The 19,147-nt window shown below is 37.0% G+C and overlaps 2 protein-coding genes across 5 annotated transcripts in view; both read right to left on the bottom strand.

Annotated features, from left to right (window-relative positions):
* The window catches only part of LOC109848697 (B3 domain-containing protein Os05g0481400-like), a 36,724-nt gene that overhangs the window by 16,314 nt on the left and 1,263 nt on the right, over positions 1-19,147 (bottom strand). For 3 of the 4 annotated variants that reach the window (XM_020418340.1, XM_020418342.1, XM_020418341.1), the window contains exons 2-6: positions 17,950-18,015; positions 17,503-17,601; positions 10,642-10,676; positions 10,372-10,549; positions 10,078-10,284 (exon numbers count right to left, since the gene is read on the bottom strand). In XM_020418340.1, the coding sequence (XP_020273929.1) occupies positions 10,078-10,284; positions 10,372-10,549; positions 10,642-10,676; positions 17,503-17,601; positions 17,950-18,015 (585 nt within the window). Of the gene's footprint in view, positions 1-3,675; positions 3,879-10,077; positions 10,285-10,371; positions 10,550-10,641; positions 10,677-17,502; positions 17,602-17,949; positions 18,016-19,147 lie in introns of those variants that run through there. The other variant, XM_020418343.1, reaches the window with a different exon arrangement.
* On the bottom strand, positions 858-2,350 carry LOC109848700. Its single transcript, XM_020418345.1, has 3 exons — positions 1,811-2,350; positions 1,480-1,705; positions 858-1,386 (listed from the first exon to the last, which is right to left on the bottom strand). The coding sequence occupies exons 2-3, from the start codon at positions 1,664-1,666 to the stop codon at positions 989-991; spliced, it is 585 nt and encodes a 194-aa protein (XP_020273934.1). The 5' UTR covers positions 1,667-1,705; positions 1,811-2,350; the 3' UTR covers positions 858-988.

Genomic DNA, 19,147 nt, shown 5'->3' with positions numbered 1-19,147 from the left:
CCAACCGAAAGTCTTCAGGTGTGTATGTTATGTATTCCTACCTGATCACCAGTGCACAAAGTTTGACAAGAAGGCACTCTAATGCTTCTTCATCAGCTATGATAATAAGAAAAAGTGATGGAAGTGTTGTTTTCTACAACCAATATATGCTACGTTTCACACAATAACGTCTTCGATGAAGCATCATCCTGGTGGTAGCAACAGGGTGCATAGCCAGATTCTAAACATTTAGAATTCAAGTTATGAAAGAAATTATAGAAGGAAGAACAAGAAGATAATGTCACCAATACTAGAAGCCAAGGAGCAACAACTCACTCTAGATGATTCCATACAACCTAGTTCTTCTACAAGGTTGTGGATGGTGAGAGTACATGAAGCACCTAAGGAGCTTTGACCAAGTCAATTAGAAAAGGTAGAGGATGAGGCATAATAACTTAGGAGATCGAATAGGTAGAAGAAATCAAATCACAAATACGCTAATGCAGCCCTTGCTGAAGTAGAGAGTTTCAAAAAGTCAACCACATCCAAAGAATCTAAGGGGGGGTTAGTCACATAGAACTTTTTAAGTAGAACTAGGATAATTGGTAAAGTAGGATAATTTTTTAACACTGGGATAATTTAGTGGAACAATGATGGATAATTCTTGAAGTGGGATAATTTGGTAGGATAATTTGGTGGGATAATGATGGATAATTTTATGAAATGGGATAATTTGGTAGGATAATTTGGTGGGGGTAATGGTGGGTATAAATTATTATTATTGATAATTGTATATTAAAAATAATACAAGATTGATAAGCAATTGATTAGTCTAGTAATAACTATAAAAATAAAGCAATAAAACATCACTATTCATCTCAAATAATAAAATATTTTACAACTAAATAAAAATCTAAATCCCTAGAGTGACTCGACTTTCATCATCCCACATGACCTCCGCCATAGAATTTCTCCAAGCTCCTGCAGCTACTCGTTGAGTTTGTTGAGTCTATAACTCATCTTCTTCATCGGAGTCATCATCTGCATCAGTAATATTTCGTGGAGCTTCTAGTGGAAGATCATAAATGTCGAAGTCATCATTTGTATTCTCCAATTTTAAAAAGTTATGCAATCCTATGCATGCAACGAACATCTTTATTTGTGTGGCATATGGAAAACCTGGAGGTTGGCTCTTGAAAATAGTGAATCTAGACTTTAAAACTCCAAAGATGCGCTCGACACAATTTCTAAGAGACGCATGCCGATGGTTGAAAACCTCTTTTGAATTTCGTGGTCGTTGTCGATTATTAGCAGGGCCGAACTCTAAAAGATGGTACCTTTGACCTCGGTATAAAGCAAGAAATTGTAGCCTATTTGGATAGCCGCAGTCAACTAGATAAAATTTATCTACAAACAAGAATAAAAATATGAATGAGAAAAAAATATTATAAAACTAAAAAATATTCTTTAATTGATGGAATACTATGTACAGATTATTACTCTGTGGAAGTAGAAGTCCATAAGGTCTACTCATAGCATCCTTCAAGACTCTTGCATCATTAGTAGAGCCCTCCCACCCAGCTAAGACATAAATGAATTTGAGATCAAATGTGCAAGCTGCCAAGATGTTCTGAGAGAGAAAACCATGTCTATTTCGATAGGACGTCTGATCTATGTTATACATCATGCACGGTATATGAGTCCCATCTATTACACCGATACAGTCCTGAATAATCAATGTGTCAGACCATCTCGAGTGATGTGTGTGTGGGCGTGCACGCATGTGTGTGTGTGTGTCTGCATGTGTAAAATCTAAAGCAATAAGAATTACCTTGAAATAAGGCCAAAAGCGAGATTCTGATTTAACCTTATCAATCAGTAGGGGGTGATGCCATCAAGCATGATGCTAAAGATACCAGGGCACATAATGCTTTATTGAAACATACACTGATGGTCCATTTTGAGCGATCAAATCGATCAGTTGCAACAGAGTATCGTTGATTCTGACTAACTGTGAGAAGAAAAATAGCAATCATCTCCTCAACACTAATGTAGTATGTGTCTTGTATATAGCCCTGCTCTCTTAAGATATTGCATAACTTCATGAAGCAATCTGGGTACATACGGTAAATTTTACGAAAATCTTGTGGATGATTATTCATCTTGGACTGTAAGTATGTGAGACCAAGATCTGTAATACCACGTCGAGGACTTCGGAAATTAAGCGTATTTGCTATGAACTCTTGTGATAGAAGTCCTGATACCTTTGTGAACAAATATGCAGCCTCAGCAGCTAATTCGATTACACGAATTAAAAGATTATCATCAAAGTCTTCATGATGAAAAAATAAAATGGGCAAATTTTGATCTTCCTCCATCCTATTAAATAATATAACCAATGAAATATAATCAATTTACATGAAATTGATGTGAATAGGAAATAAATAAAGTGTTATCAAAAAAGATGGTTGTAAATGCACCAAACTAAGATAGCTGACAAGTCAAATAACATAAGAACATAATATAAACAAATAAAGAAAATCTTAGCAATATCCTAAAAATAAATGGTTTTGACAAATTGAAATAAAATTGATCCTAAAAATACTTTCCAAATCTCCAAAAAAAACATGACATTATCCCAAGTTCCACCTACTCGATGAAAAATAGTTTGACAATATGAAACTCCACATAATCCTAACACCATAACAAATCTTAAAAAACATAGAAACATCCTAAACTTCTAAATTACAGCCTCTAAACATCTCCAAAGAAATCAGAATCATAATGTTCACTATTTGGATCAAATTGGCTTGAGTCCCATCATTACCATCATTCATTATCTCTCCGATTAACCTAAAATGTAGAAACTCGTAGCGGTCTTTTGTATCCATGTCAATAAAGGCATCATTCATGTCCTGTGAGATATTATCACTGAGTATATTTCATTTTTGTGGCTTAGTCAATTCAGAAGTAGACATAACAGCATCAACACATTCTTTATTCCGACCTTTTCTTATCTTCCTCAACTCATCAACTAACTCATGAAAAGCTTTACCTACAGTGACAACTCCCTCTCCTACCTCTTGCAACGATAACTGGGAAGATGCAGAGGATGTGGCTGCAGTACCAATTGACCTACGCCTTCGTTTACCATTATTCAGAGTGGATGGTCCAGAAGCAGAAAATGGAATATTATCACTGGGAACGGTGGTAGCATGTTGCATATCTACAGTAACATCTCCATCCGGAGATTCCATCTCAGCATCAGTACCAAGTATGCCCTCCCCAACCACTTCCTCTAAGCTGCTTCATCCAAGCCATCAGGACCTAAACCTATAGCTCCTCTGCCAGAAGCGCCATGATCTCCGCATACCATCAGTATATCCTCAAAATTCTTAAAAAGTTTATCTTTGAGATTTGGAGTATTTGGACGTGCCTAAAACATAACATATGAAAATAATTAATATTATGTTTAAATTAATATATATGAAATAACATGACATAAACCAACCTCTAAAATGTCATTCCATACTTCGTCTGGACAAGTAAATTTTTGTGTGCTAGGGTCCCAACCAAAACCAGAGTTATTTTTCATCAGGATCTTCACAGTTGAAATCTTTCTCTTCCATTGCTTTATCTTGTTCATTACATGATTATATCTAAAATCTTTTCCAAATTTTTCAACTAGGGGTATCACATTCCTCATAATCACATACTTTTTAAAACTACCATTTGCTTGCTTATTTCCATTCTTAACTTCCTCTACTAACAGTCTAAGCAAATCATTAGCCTCTGCTTCAATCCATGTCATATAATCCATCCTTGCTCTTTTTTGTCCCTCACTTTCTAGACCTCGAAATATTTCTTCTTGATCCTGACTCTGTGATCTTATGTCCATCCTATAACAAATTCAAAAATAACTTTTCAAAATCTCAAATATGAATTGGATTAAAATATTGGTGATGACAGACTAAACATGATGGTGAGCAAAGTAGACAGAATTCATTTTCAGAAGTGGAACGAACAATGGCGTAAACACAAGCAAAATCACGAAAACTTGTGACCACAAAGAAAGCAACATAAGAGTTAGGAGATATCAATAAAGATAAATATATAATTTGGGGATATTTGATAGATACAATTGACTTTTTATTTCATTCTTGTTTGTTTTAAGGACTGAAGGCCTCAATAGGTGTCAAAAAAGAAACAAGCTAAGATGGTTGAACTATATATGCCCAAGCATTAAGAGAGGGAAGGTTGAGGATGCTGAGATGGACCTTATAATCAGGCTTCACAAGCTATTGGGCAACATGTAATTAGTGTGTTGAAAAATTATTTACTGCTAGCTGCTTTTTTTTTGGCTTCCATTGATCAAATTACAGTCTAGCATACAATTTCATTCCTTCAATTGTCACCTTTGAGCTTCGGTACTTTTTGACCATTCCAACTGATACATCAACCTGACCCACAAAATCACCAATTGAGAAACAGGTGGTTAAGACTGCTAGCTAGTTTCTTGAGGAAGTCAAAATCTTGTGAACTTGCAGATTTTTTAGATTTCCCTTTTTCTTTTCTAACTTTTTTGTTAATAGATTTACTTCATGTATATTTTGCCTTAGTAGTTACGGATTTGGTTTTGTTTATACTTCTCGTTATTATGTACTTCCCGCTAGTTTTGTTCATAACATTTTTGTGTTGGCCATTATTAGTAGCTAGTTTTTTTGTTGTTGACTCACTTAAAACATAAGGATATTTTACCATGTTTGATATCACTGACACTGCCAAATATAGCCTGCATGTGTTTCTTTTTACACGGCCAATGTTTTTGATTTTCTATTAAATCCTTCTCTTCATTTCCTAATTCCCTTTTATTTATAGACATGGTCTGTTAAATTTAGTAATTATGAGAACTAGATAGCAAAAATAATCATTAAATTAAGTTTGCACTCTACACACTATCATTATCTATGACCAAAATTGCAAAAATATATATAAATTACAGAGTATGATTCATTTGATATGGGAATGCCTTAACTATATGACAAACTGCTCTTTGATTTCCTATGTAGGAAACTTATTCCCCACCTGACTCTGATTATATGTTCATCTCTATGCTTTAGTATTCACATGGACAGAAGTTAATCACACAATGGTACTTTCAATTACAAAATGGTACTTTCATTTACAAAATCTAATTACATATTATTTAGTATTCACATGGACAGAAGTTAATCACATTTTGTATGGTTTTGTAACTGGTGATGGACTGGACATGCCATTGTACTATACTCTCTCACTGAATGAATGACTAACATCAAACTGAAAACATTCAGTGATCAATAACTTTCACCATTAAATCAAAGCCAAGTATTTTTAAAGGCAGCAATATAACTAATCTATGCAATCAAATTTCCTATAACTAATTTGTATGCAGATATCCAACCACAACTAGAAAGGAAAAGCACAACTAAAACCTAAAGATGAGCACCATGAGAAACTTCCGTGAGTATTTCCTGTTATCAGGTAAAGTACTCTAGAACTCATATCTAATATAACAAGTACAGAGGAAATCTTGATTTTTGGGGTGATACATACATGAATCAATTTTTTACATACATGAATCAATTTTTTGATCTAATTACAAGCAAATTAAAGGCATGATCATCAACTTTGTTTAAAATCCATAGAACAAGTACAACGATAACAAACTTTGATGCCAAAAATGCGAAAAGGCCTAGCAGAAGCCTGTCAAAAATTCATTTATTCAGTAGACTTCCATCCTCATATTAAGTTATTTCCGTCAAATTGAGCCTTGCCTTTTAGAAGGTATTAAACAATATTACTAACCAACAAAATAAGGTTCAAAAACAGCGATTATAAAACAATTGTACATCAAATTACATGTTTTCATCTTTCTTGAATTGGCTCTGCTATCTCTAGAACTCATATCTAATATAACAAGTACAGAGGAAATCTTGATTTTTGGGGTGATACATACATGAATCGATATTTTGATCTAAAGGCCTGATCATCAACTGTGTTTAAAATCCAAAGAACTGAAGTTATATACCTGATCTCGTGGACGGCGCAGGAGAAGTTGATGAAGTCGGAGAAGATGACACGGCGGAGACGACGCACTGGGAAGGGAAGAGGATCGGAGAGAAGAGAGGCGGAGAAATTTTTTGGGAGGGAGGGAGGCGGAAGCACCGCTTCAATTTTTCCCCCAATTGGTTTTTTTCAATGTGGTTCTTTTCAATGTGTAGGATAATTTTTGAGAGGGGAACTTATGGCTATATATAGGTAATATAATTAGTGGGATCAGTGTTTTCAATACGCGAGGCGCAATGCGGGGCGCAAAGTCAGTTTACGCGTACATGCGCAAGGCGCAATGTGATGCGCGCGCCCGAGCGAAGCGAGGCGCGATCCTGACCATAAATTTTTGAGATATACAAGATGCATGAAAATAATAAATATTTGTGAAATTTCTATTGCATGACACTAACAACTATATTTTTAAACTTTCATACTAATATATTGCATGACACTAACAACTATATTTTTATTTTCCTTCTTTACAGGTTATAAATAGCGAATCAAGTTTCAACTTTCAAGTCAACTAATAGCAGTGTAGCACTACACTTAGTGCAAATAGCAAGAATCAATACTCGTAGTCTCGCACAAGAAATCAAATAGTATCACATTTTCAACAATTATGATTGATATCATGATATGTAATATGTATTAATAAGAAGTAAGCAATTAGTCCGTAAATCTCTTTGTAAATAATTGTAAGTTAGTTAGCATTTCTACAATCAAACATTTGTAAGTTAGTTAGTATTTCTATAGTCAAACAATCATTTGATTAACCCCATCTTAACAGTCAACTGACTCAACACAATGTTTGAACAAAACTTCTCTACTCGCCAAATTGCTATCAAACAGTCAAATCTAAATTCTTAGCTCACTACCTCAAATCATTAACTCAAGTTATTAAGTACTAACTATTCATTAAAATAGTAAACATTAAAAATCAGTTTATTACCAACTACCCGAACAACATTAAGCTCTTAACAGAGATAAATGAAGAAAAAAAGAATATAAAAAAAAGGCAACAGAGCTGTTAAGTTCACGTGAGAATAAAAAAAAAGGCAAAGAGGTGAGACCGAAGTTTCGATCAGAGAAAGAAAAGAAAAGAAACGAAGCGGGGAGAGAAAAGGAAAAAAAATGAAGAGGGGAGAGAAAATCGAACAGAGAAAGAAAAAAACGGCAAACAAAAAGAAATGAAAAAAGTAGGGAAACAAACCTTCGATCACCGCCGGAAGCTCGCCGCGTTCTTCTCGTCGTCGGCTGTTCATCGTCCTCCGCTCTTTCGTCGGAAGCTCGTCGTCCTCTGCTCGCGGCCGCAGGAGAAGGAAGCCCTAATTTTTCTTGCAGAGGTGAAGATAGAAGCCCTAATTTTCTTTGCAGCGGTAAAAATCGAAGAGGTGAGACCGATTTGGGACCTTGGGTGTAATATTGAGTCGGGTTTGTACCCGATAGCCTGTTTAAAACCAACCCACATCTGTTGAACTCAAGGCGATCGCCTTGGTTGTCTTCTGAAGCGCTGTGGGGCGTTGATGAGGCGCGCGCTTCGCGTAAGCGTAGCGCCCCGCACCTCATGCGGGGCGCTACGCCGCCGCGCCGCAGCGCTTTGCGCCCGAGGCGCGCGCCTCAGAGCGCTTTTAAAATCACTGAGTGGGATAATTATAACAAATTATCCCAATTCTAATTCAAGTAGAATTCTACTTGACTAACGCACCAAAAAAATAATACAGTTCTAGTTCTACAAAAGTTCTATTTGACTAACACTATAAAAAATATCCCATTTCCTAATTCTATGTGACTAACACCTTAAATTTTTATCCCACAGATTATCCCAGTTCCAGATTTAAGTTCCATGTGACTAACCCCCCCTAAGGGTGTTGAATGGAGAAAAGCAATGGAAGAAGAGATGGTGGCACTACAACAGAATCAAACCTTAGACTTGGTGCTCAAGCCTAAAGATGTGAAGCTCATATCACGTAAATGGGTTTATAAAGTGAAGACTCGTTCAAATGGCCTATCGAAAGGTATATGGCTCAACTGGTAGCTCATGGATTCTCACAACAATGTGCGTTGAACTATGATGAGACATAGTCCAGTAGCTAAAATAACTACGATGCACGTCCTTCTACCCTTAGCAACAAACAAGTCATGGAAGTTATGATAGATGAATGTGAAGAATGTTTTTCCACATGGAGAGCTGGATCGAGACATATACATCGAGCAACCAGAAGACTTTGAAAATTATGAACATCCAAAATATATCTGTAAGATGAGAAAAACTCTCTATGGACTAAAGCAAACTCCACGAGCATTGTATGAAAAGATAACAGAATTTTTGGTGCATAATGGATATGCACTAACACCAGTCAGATTCAAGCATGTTAGTGTATGGTATGAAAAGATAGCAGATTCAAGCAGAATTTGAAGGGAGACTAGCAGTAGGCTAGTGTATGCAAATGACCTTATCATCATTGGAGATGAAGAAATAGAAATAAGTCGAAATAGAGAGGACCTGGTGGCGCGATTCTAGATGAAAGAACCTAGAGAGCTCAAACACTTTATCGGACTTGAGATAGAATAAACAAAAGAATGGCTATTCTTGCACCGACACAAGTATGCCAAAGAGCTTTTGCAGAAATTCGGGATGCTAAAATGCAAGTCAATTGAAACTCTTATGGAGGTAAATGTAAGACTATGCACAGAAAAAGGCAGAGACAGAGAATTCGACTATGTGCCGGCAATTGGTAGGTAGTCTAATCTAACTATTACAGGCCTGACATCTCATTTGGAGTTAGAGTAACAAGCTGGTCCATGCAAAAGCCAAGGAAACCTCATCCAGGAGCAGTTCGACAAATAGTAAGGTATGTAAAAGGAACACTAAACTTTGGCCTACTATACAAGAAAGCAAAATTACTTAAAGCTATTGGATATTGCGATGCAGACTTTTCTAGAGATCATGACACTCACAGATCAACAATGGGATATGTTTCAGTCTTGGATTAGGAGTAGTATCCTGGTATAGTAAAAGGCAATTGAGGATGTCATTCTTGACTACCGAGGCAGAGTACAGAGCAGCAGCTATAACAGCCTAGGAGAGTACATGGTTACTACAACTACTGAGTAATATGCATCAGCTTGTTGATTATTAGGTTCCTCTCCACTGCGACAATCAATCAACAATCCAACTGGCGAGAAATAGTGTTCCATGCAAGAATAAAACACATAAAGATATATCATCACCACATAACAGAAAAGATACTACAAGGAGAAATAGTGATGCAACCAATCAAGACCAAACCAAGTAGCAGATATTTTCACAAAGAACTCCTTCAAAGATTGGAGAATTCCGACAACTTGGAATGACAACATGGCAGAATAAAGTTGGTGATGGGGAGAGTGTTGAAAATCCCCACAAACTTTGAACAATCTAGAGTAATACTCTAGAATACTCCTGAGCATTATACTACAGAGTAAGTTCTATCAAGAAATTTCTAGAGATATACAAGTGTATGGCTCATGTTTGTTGTTCTAGATACTTCCTACAAGTGTATGACTGGCGTTCACTCTTCTACACACTTCCTAGCATTCTTGGGCAACTATAAATAGGGGTCTTGGGGTCTCATTTGAGCAACGAAGCGAGAAATGAGCTTGAGTGAGTAGTGTAGGCTTGTGTGAGTGTCCACCAAAATAAGAGAGTTGTGTTATAGTGAGGTATTCTTGTAAGAGATGAGTGTGTAATATTCAGTGCTGTAATATTTAGTGTTCTATTAATAAAGGTTCCCTTTGTGTAGAGAGTTGTCTTCTCCAAAATCAAACCACCATCATATGGTTAATCTACAGAAGTATAACAGAACAATCAAAGTAAAAACATATGAACGGAAATACTGTCAACTGTGGTAAACATCTATACAGTAGGAGAGGAGAAAAAAAATGGTGAGGGGTGGAGGTCATAAGATTGCAAGCTCAATGTTGCATGCCATCCAATAAAAAGAAATATTGAACACTAAAAAATACCTTGAACCTTGCTGGCTCAGTAAGTTCAAATATTAAAGCATCTCCATCTTCCAAGTTGTGGTCCAATGCAAAGCCTCTCCATCCACCGCTAAGGCCAGTCCGTTTCCCAATATATACAGCATCATATTCCTTGCCTTCCTCATCTTCTAAAACCATTCTGAGCTCAGAAAGAGGAAGGTTATCCTTGCAAAACTTTGTTGGAAGGCCCTTGTTACCAAATAAACACATCAGAGTTATGAATTATTGACTTCAAAAGGCAGTGAAATAACTTCTAAAATGTACGATTGAACTCACAAGCCAAAAGCAACTAGATACGTGTGACCGGACCATAGTTTTAACAAAAGAAGGATGGGGGGATTTCAAATCCATCTCCAGTTTCTCTGCTCTCTTTACTGCAGCAGCTATCTGTTGATAAGAAGCGATTCTTCCAGTATATGCTCTATCAGCATTTTTGTTCATTGATCTTTTGTAACTGAAAGAAAAATAATAACATATTTTAGCAACATGAGGACCCTTCTTTTCTGCTATGCAATGATAAATAGTTGCGGTAGAAATAAACGATACCTTCTGCGATGAGACACAAGTTCTTCATTATAAGCCTGATCCAAATATTTAAGTGCTTTAGTCGTCTGGCTTACTTTTATTGAATAGAATGTAGTCAAAACTTATTGACTAAAGAGGGTGAAAATAATCAAGCAAAGCCGTATCTTATAACATGGTCTAAGCAAGAAATATAGTAAATGGAGACTGGATAAATAGTTGGGATTCTCATAACATAAACAGCTCGGAAATAAAGCCACAGAAGCTAGATTGAGAACAAGAGAATATTGAAAATATGACTACAGATACATGTCATTGGCTTGCTTACAACATATGTTCTGTGCAAAAATTGACATTACCAAGAGTGCCTATTTTAACATAATCATTCTCAAAGAATCAACCAAAACTTGGAATGAGGAAAGAACTTCTATGGCTTTCTGTGTCAGATAAAAAGAATAAATTCATTATGTCACATATATCCTGTCAGGCGCCTAATATTCCAAACCCACCGAAAGAAGCAGCAGCCACAGCACCGAAAGTGCACAGCCACAAATGTTGAAAAGAGGAAAAGAAAACAAAAGGGCGGGCCCCACAGCATAGTAATTTATTATTATTTTATTATGCATAGTGTTTTTTAAAATCCTATAAATAGGCTCCAAATCCTTAAGGAAATCTCATCCCAGAAACAACTTCTTATATAGAAGAGTGTGAGAGAAAAATTAGAGAGAGTATCTCCTTAGAAAGAGAGATTGTAACTCCAGAGTTTTCTCCTCATAGTGAATTCTTCTATCCTTGCCCGTGGACGTAGGCAATCAAGTGCCGAACCACGTAAATCTGTGTGTCTAACATTTTATCTCTACTTTTGCTCTACTATTGCTGCGACCCTGCTCTATTGGGCCCCGGGTTTGTCCCAACAAGTGGTATCAGAGCCAACTTAGGGTACTTGTATATATCTACTTATCGTATGCTCTATGGCTGCCACCAAAGGTGGATCCTCCACATCAGAAAATAAGTTAGGTTATCATTTACCCTTTGGAGGTGACGGGTACTATTCACGAGTACGGTACTGTTCACAAATCTGATACTATTCATAAGTACGGTACTATTCACGGATACGATTACTGCTCATAAATACAGTACTATTTACGTAAAATAGTAAGTTACTGTTCGTGGTAGAAGCAATGGCGACGAAGTTCAAGATCGAGAAATTTGACGGGAGTAATTTTTTTCTGTGGAAGTTGAAGATAAAAGCTATCTTGAGAAAAGATAATTGTCTAGCGGTCATTGGTGCAAGGCCGAACGACATCACAGATAATAAGAAATGGAACGAGATGGACGAAAATGGTATTGCAAATCTCCATCTGGCATTAGCAGACGGGGTGCTGTCAAGCATAGAGGAGAAGAAGACAGCAAAGGAGATCTGGGATACTCTAACAAAGCTATATGAGGCGAAATCCATGCACAATAAAATCTTCTTAAAAAGGAGACTTTACACTCTGAGGATGGCGAAATCTACATCGATGACCGACCACATCAATACCGTAAACACATTGTTCTCCCAACTCACAACGTTGGGGTATACAGTTGGTGCGAATGAACTTGCAGAACTTCTACTTCAGAGTCTACCTGACTCGTATGATCAACACATCATCAACCTGACAAACAACGTCCTTACGGACAATCTAGTCTTCGACGATGTTACAGCCGCTGTTCTGGAGGAAGAAAATCGGCGCAAGAACAAGGAAGACAGGCATGCAAGTTCGCAACAAGCGAAGGCCTTATCGGTGACGAGAGGAAGATCAACGGAACGTGGCTCCAGTGGGAGTCATACCCATGGTAGATCCAAATCAAGAAGTAAGAAGAATGTCAAATGCTACAACTGTGGCAAAAGAGGGCACGTCAAATCGGAGTGTTGGCACAATAAGAAGAGTAGAGAGAAAAAGTTTTCAGAGTCATCAACATCTTAAGGATGCGTTATCAGCACATCAGACGATGGTGAAATTCTATTCAGTGGAGCAACCACTGTTGATGAAGGCAGAAAGAGGTTTGCTGATGTCTGATTTCTGGATTCAGCAGCCTCTTGGCACATGACCTCTCGGAGAGATTGGTTTCACAAATATGAACCTATCTCAGGAGGATCTGTATTCATGGGGAATGATCATGCCTTGGAGATTTCTGGTATTGGCACTATCAAAATTAAAATGTTTGATGGTACAATACGCACCATTCAAGATGTGCGACATGTGAAGGGCTTGAAGAAGAATCTATTATCTTTGGGATAATTAGATGAACTCGGATGCAAAACTCATATCGAAAATGGAATCATGAAGATTGTTAGAGGGGCGCTTGTGGTGATAAAAGAAGAAAAGATAGCTGCAAATCTATATATGCTCAAGGGAGAAACCATGCAGGAAGCTGATTCATGTGTGGCATCAACCAGCCATGGAGAAGAACAAACCATGATGTGGCATCGCAAACTAGGCCATATGTCAGAACAAGGCTTGAAGGTTCTCTCCGATCAGAAGCTGCTTTCTAGACTTAATTCGGTAGCTCTTCCATTCTGCGAGCATTGTGTTACAAGTAAGCAGCATCGGCTAAAGTTCAACACATCGAGTTCTAGAAGCAAGACTATTCTGGAACTGGTTCATTCTGTTGTATGACAAGCACCAGTTACATCCTTAGGAGGAGCAAAGTACTTTGTGTCCTTTATTGATGATTACTCCAGGAGATGTTGGGTGTATCCTATCAAGAAGAAGGCGGATGTGTTCTCAGTCTTTAAAGCCTACAAAGCGCGGGTCGAGCTTGAATCTGAGAAGAAGATCAAGTGCTTGAGGTCAGATAATGGAGGAGAATACACAGACGGTGAATTCCTAGCATTCTGCAAGCATGAAGGCATCAAAAGACAATTCAGTACGGCTTATACTCCACAACAAAATGGAGTGGCGGAGCGGATGAACAGAACTCTGTTGGAAAGAACAAGAGCTATGTTGGTAACTGCAAATCTGGAAAAAATCTTTTGGACGGAAGCAGTAAAAACCGCTTGTTATGTTGTGAATCGATCTCCATCAACTGCAATACAATTGAAGACACCAATGGAGATGTGGACTGGCAAGCCAGCTGATTATTCCAACCTCCATATATTTGGATGTCCAGTGTACGTAATGTACAATGCCCAAGAAATTACAAAGCTGGATTCAAAATTCAGAAAATGCATATTCTTAGGGTATGCTAATGGAGTAAAGGGGTATCGCCTGTGAGATCCCACTGCCCGTAAGGTTATTATCAGCAGAGATGTTATCTTTGTAGAAAACCAACTATAAAGTGAAGAAAAAGAAAGCAATTCGAGGAAAGACTCAGAGACTGTAGCTGTTCAGGTAGAAGATAATCTGAATTCTTCTGAAGCAACACCGGAGCATGATGTATAAGAACCGGTCGAGTCCGAGGCTCCAGAAGTTCGAAGGTCAACTCGTGAGAGAAGACCACCGACTTGACACTCGGAGTATATTACGGAGAGTAATGTTGCATACTGTCTTCTAACAGAAGATGGAGAGCCATCAACTTTTTATGAAGCTATAAATGGCACAGATGCATCTTTGTGGATGACAGCAATGCAGGACGAAATTGAAGCTCTCCATAAAAACAAGACTTGGGAACTTGTGTCACTGTCACAAAAAAGAAAGACCATTGGAAACAAATGGGTCACAAGATCAAGCGAAACGACGATGATCAGGTGGAGCGATATCGTGCTAGATTGGTGGTAAAAGGATATGCTCAGAAAGAAGGTATTGATTTTAATGAAATATTTTCTCCTGTAGTTCGACTAACAACAGTCCGAATAGTCCTGGCTATGAGCGCTATATTTGACTTACATCTAGAGCAGCTAGATGTGAAAACAGCATTTCTTCATGGAGATCTTGAAGAAGAAATTTACATGCTCCAACCAGAAGGTTTTGAAGAAAAAGGAAAAGAGAACTTGGTTTGCAGATTGAACAAATCTCTGTACGGTCTAAAACAGGCGCCGAGGTGTTGGTACAAGAGATTTGATTCATTCATCATGAGCCTTGGATACAACAGATTTAATTCAAACCCTTGTGCATATTTCAAGAGGTTTGGTAAAAATAACTTTGTTATCTTATTGTTGTATGTTGACGACATGTTGGTTGCAGGCCCCAATAAAGATCGTATCAAAGAATTAAAGACCCAGTTGGCTAGGAAATTTAAAATGAATGATTTAGGATCTGCAAACAAGATTCTAGGAATGCAAATTTACCAAGACAGAATTAATAGGAAGATTTGGCTTTCTCAAAAGAACTATTTGAAGAAAATCTTGTGACGCTTTAACATGCAAGATTGTAAGTCAATTTCTACCCCACTTCCTGTTAATTTCAAGTTATCCTCCAGTATGAGTCCTAGCAGTGAAGAAGAGAGGATGGAGATGTCTCGAGTACCGTATGCATCAGCAGTGGGAAGCTTAATGTTCGCGATGATTTGTACAAGCCCAGACATTACACAAGCAGTGGGAGTGGTTAGTCGATACATGACGAATCCTGATAAAGAGCATTAGAATGCTGTAAAGAGGGTTCTAAGATACATTCAAGGAACCTCAAATGTTGCATTATGCTATGGGGGATCTAATTTTATTGTCAGTGGATATGTTGATTCTGATTATGCAGGTGATCGTGATAATAGCAAATCCACCACAGGCTATGTGTTTGCACTTGCTGACGGAGCTGTAAGCTGGGTTTCAAAACTGCAGTCAGTTGTGGCTACTTCAACAACAGAAGCAGAGTATGTGGCAGCTACACAAGCTAGTAAAGAAGCGATGTGGTTGAAGATGGTGCTGGAGGAACTCGGCTATGAACAAAAAAAGATTTCTCTATTTTGTGATAGTCAGAGTGCTTTGCATTTGGCAAGAAATCCAGCCTTTCATTCAAAGACCAAGCATATTCGAGTTCAGTATCACTTCTTTCGTGAGAAAGTGGAAGAAGGAACAGTGGATATGCAGAAAATTCACACCAAAGACAACCTAGCAGATTTTTTAACAAAAACAGTCAATACTGACAAATTTATTTGGTGTCGATTCTGCTGTGGTCTGTCTGAGACGTAAGCAATATAAAGATGGCAAGATAGAAAGAATGGTGTGAAGATATGATTGATGCTCAATCAAATCTTCAAGTAGGAGATTGTCAGGCGCCTAATATTCCAAACCCACCGAAAGAAGCAGCAGCCACAGCACCGAAAGTGCACAGCCACAAATGTTGAAAAGAGGAAAAGAAAACAAAAGGGCGGGCCCCACAGCATAGTAATTTATTATTATTTTATTATGCATAGTGTTTTTTAAAATCCTATAAATAGGCTCCAAATCCTTAAGGAAATCTCATCCCAGAAAAAACTTCTTATATAGAAGAGTGTGAGAGAAAAAATAGAGAGAGTATCTCCTTAGAAAGAGAGATTGTAACTCCAGAGTTTTCTTCTCATAGTGAATTCTTCTATCCTTGCCCGTGGACGTAGGCAATCAAATGCCGAACCACGTAAATCTGTGTGTCCAACATTTTATCTCTACTTTTGCTCTACTATTGCTACGACCCTGCTCTATTGGGCCCCGGGTTTGTCCCAACATATCCATCCAATTAACAAAAACTACCCAAAATTTGAATGTCTATATCGTACCAGATGCAGTCATGTGATAGGGCTTCTGACTGCATATGTCACTTCTACTTAGCACAATTTGCTTCATCATCCACTTATGCAGATTGTTAGAATATAGATTATAACCCTCAACACTCGTAATAACTTCAAGGTTTTGGTGCAGTGAAAGGGGGTTTTTTTTCAATGATTTCATAGAAACCCGGACTCAAAATTTCGTCTGCCACATATTTAAAGCGCGTTTTCTATAAATATACCATTGTGTGAGTCCATGATTTGACCCATGAAAAAGGCGGTCAACTTGCGGAGGCATGTTACAATATAGAATTAATGAATTATATCCCTCAACCCTCATCATAACTCTGGAGTTTTAGTGCAGTGGAAGGGAGCTTTGATTAGGTAATATTCCTTCAGGATTCTAGGTCGCTCAATTGACTTAATACCTAACAAGTCAAAGGACTTATAAGTGCCTGCATAATTGAGCAATTGTTAACTGATAAATGTGCGTAAGATTGGATGTTCAACTACCACATGAGCAAAACAACAGGGAACAGGAGATCAAGAATGCAATTCAACGAATGAAGACATTTCCTATATTCAGATTTGCTTCTAGATGAGATATCTGCAAGTTATTTAGCAGATAAAAGACCAAAAGGAGAAAGAATTATTCTTCTAACGTTCTTACTAGAACATGACCTATAACAAAAGACCAATTAACAAGACAATAAATATAAAAATGTGAACATGGCTAAGAGATTCAGAAACATACTCAAACTGACATATAACAGAAATAAATAGTTATAATTTAACAACCAAATGACACAAATAGATAATAATAAGAAGCTAAAATAAGGTACAGCAAATATAACTAAGTATAAGTCAACAACCAAATGACACAAATGGAAAAAAAAATAACAAGTTAAAATAAGATGGCTTACATAGATCTCAGAGCATCTCAGGAATCTGCCTATATTCGTATCAGAACATCGCGTTAAAAGAATTGGGTCCGGTCGCGGGGTGCTGGGGGGGGGGCGGGTGAAGCGGCCGAAACGATGCCGAGTGCAAACTTTCCATTATGCATAAAAAGCGATAATCATTGATTATCTTCACATGCTCAGTTATAATACTACCAGCCGGAAACAAAGAGGAAAACCAATAATTGTGTCCTATGTCAAGTAAAGCTGCACAATCCACAATCTCCTGTCTCATCCAATTAGATCAGAAAGATAAATGATGTACCTCCTCAGAATATGAAATTCCTGGTTTTCTTTCTCTTGAAGACCGCCTCAATTCTGATATTTCAAATTTTTTCTTAGGTTTGGGGCTTGAATAACTTTTCTGCAAAACAATTAAGAAATCACAATATTAATGCTCCTCTGAGCCTTATGTTTATAGAATAGCATATATTGACATGGTGTCATATGTAAATTCCTTAATTAAATGTACCAAAAAACTTCTTAGCCAATATGTAACTGATCGATAAATAATTATGTTTTGTCTACGACAAGAATTGGTGTCTGCAATCAGCCTTTATTCAAAGTAGATCATTCATGAAATCACTAAGAAATCCTTTGCCTATTGTTGAATTACAGGCTTTCATAAATTCAAATTAACGAAATATAGAAATATGTCCGCAAATTATATAAACCTGCCTTTAGAAATGAATAGTATGATAGCTGATCTTACCTGTAACTTGTGTTCTATTTGTGCAACCTCCAAGAGACCTTTAGAGATCTTTGAAATTCCCAGATCCTTGTCCAACAAAGAACACAAATGATTAATTGGATAGACAAAAATTGAGAATATATTTAATGATGAATTTGTTTTATTCATTCAAGTACATGCCAAAGTTCGAAAAAGGTATATGAGACTATTCAACTGATCTAGCTAAACAGGCTTCATTTCTACACGGTTGACCCCTGCCACCAAAGTTATAATATATTTGCCATAACTTATGAATTCAACTTATACTAAAACTACTTTTTTGTTAGGATATTTGCGTTGTCATAGTTCTTGAACACTGCAAATGTACATCTTCCTTAATAAAAAAAGTCCTAACTTCACAAACAAACTTTTTAGTCCATGTAGGATTTCATTTTTAGTTTACAATATAAGCAATAACACCGATAAGGTCATTAGAGAGATGATAAATCAAGTGAGGTGCAACCTGACAAGTTTAAACTGAAAGCAAGTTTATGTTGCTGGATAATTATAAATGTTGGAACATGCTAGTTTAGTTAACTATTCAAAATTATTTCAAGTACCACTATCTTGGTAGGTGGTTTAATAATGCTAATAGAAATAGCTTAAATTACAACTTCAAAAGCAAACCAAAAACAGTTAACAATTCACTAGTGATTTTTCTATTAATATATGAGCATATTGGGTAACAAATGACATATGAGAAGATTCTCTCATAGACAGTAATATGGCTAAAACTTAGCCAAGTAATGTAGTAATGTGGGCTGAGTTTAATCATTGTATATGAGAGAATCCCCTCATGTGTCAAATGATACCCATTATCCTCATAATACACATGTCATTCTCCTCAAATGTATAGTTAGAGCTACCTGAGAACTATGTTTAATTATAAACCAAAAAGGTACCAATACGAGGGAGAAAACATGTTTTATCATGTAAAAATAATAAAATAAATAAAAAATAACCTAAAAATAGGGGCCTGGGGTTTGAATACATAATGCAAATATGACAATAAGATTCAATGGTGCAATACTCTAACCAGCCATCAGTTAAGCGCTAAGCTTCACTCTAGTTTTGGTTTGGGAAGAAGGATGAAGTCACGAAAAGAAAGATAACGGTTGTACCCAAAAAGAGTTCATTAATACCATTGAAGAGCAAACTAGATGTATAGCAATAATATGCT

Source organism: Asparagus officinalis, chromosome 7 (assembly GCF_001876935.1).
Source record: "Asparagus officinalis chromosome 7, Aspof.V1, whole genome shotgun sequence".
NCBI classification, from domain to species: Eukaryota; Viridiplantae; Streptophyta; class Magnoliopsida; order Asparagales; family Asparagaceae; genus Asparagus; species Asparagus officinalis.
The sequence above is the reverse complement of the archived record's forward strand: the minus strand, read 5'-3'. Positions and strand labels throughout refer to the sequence as shown.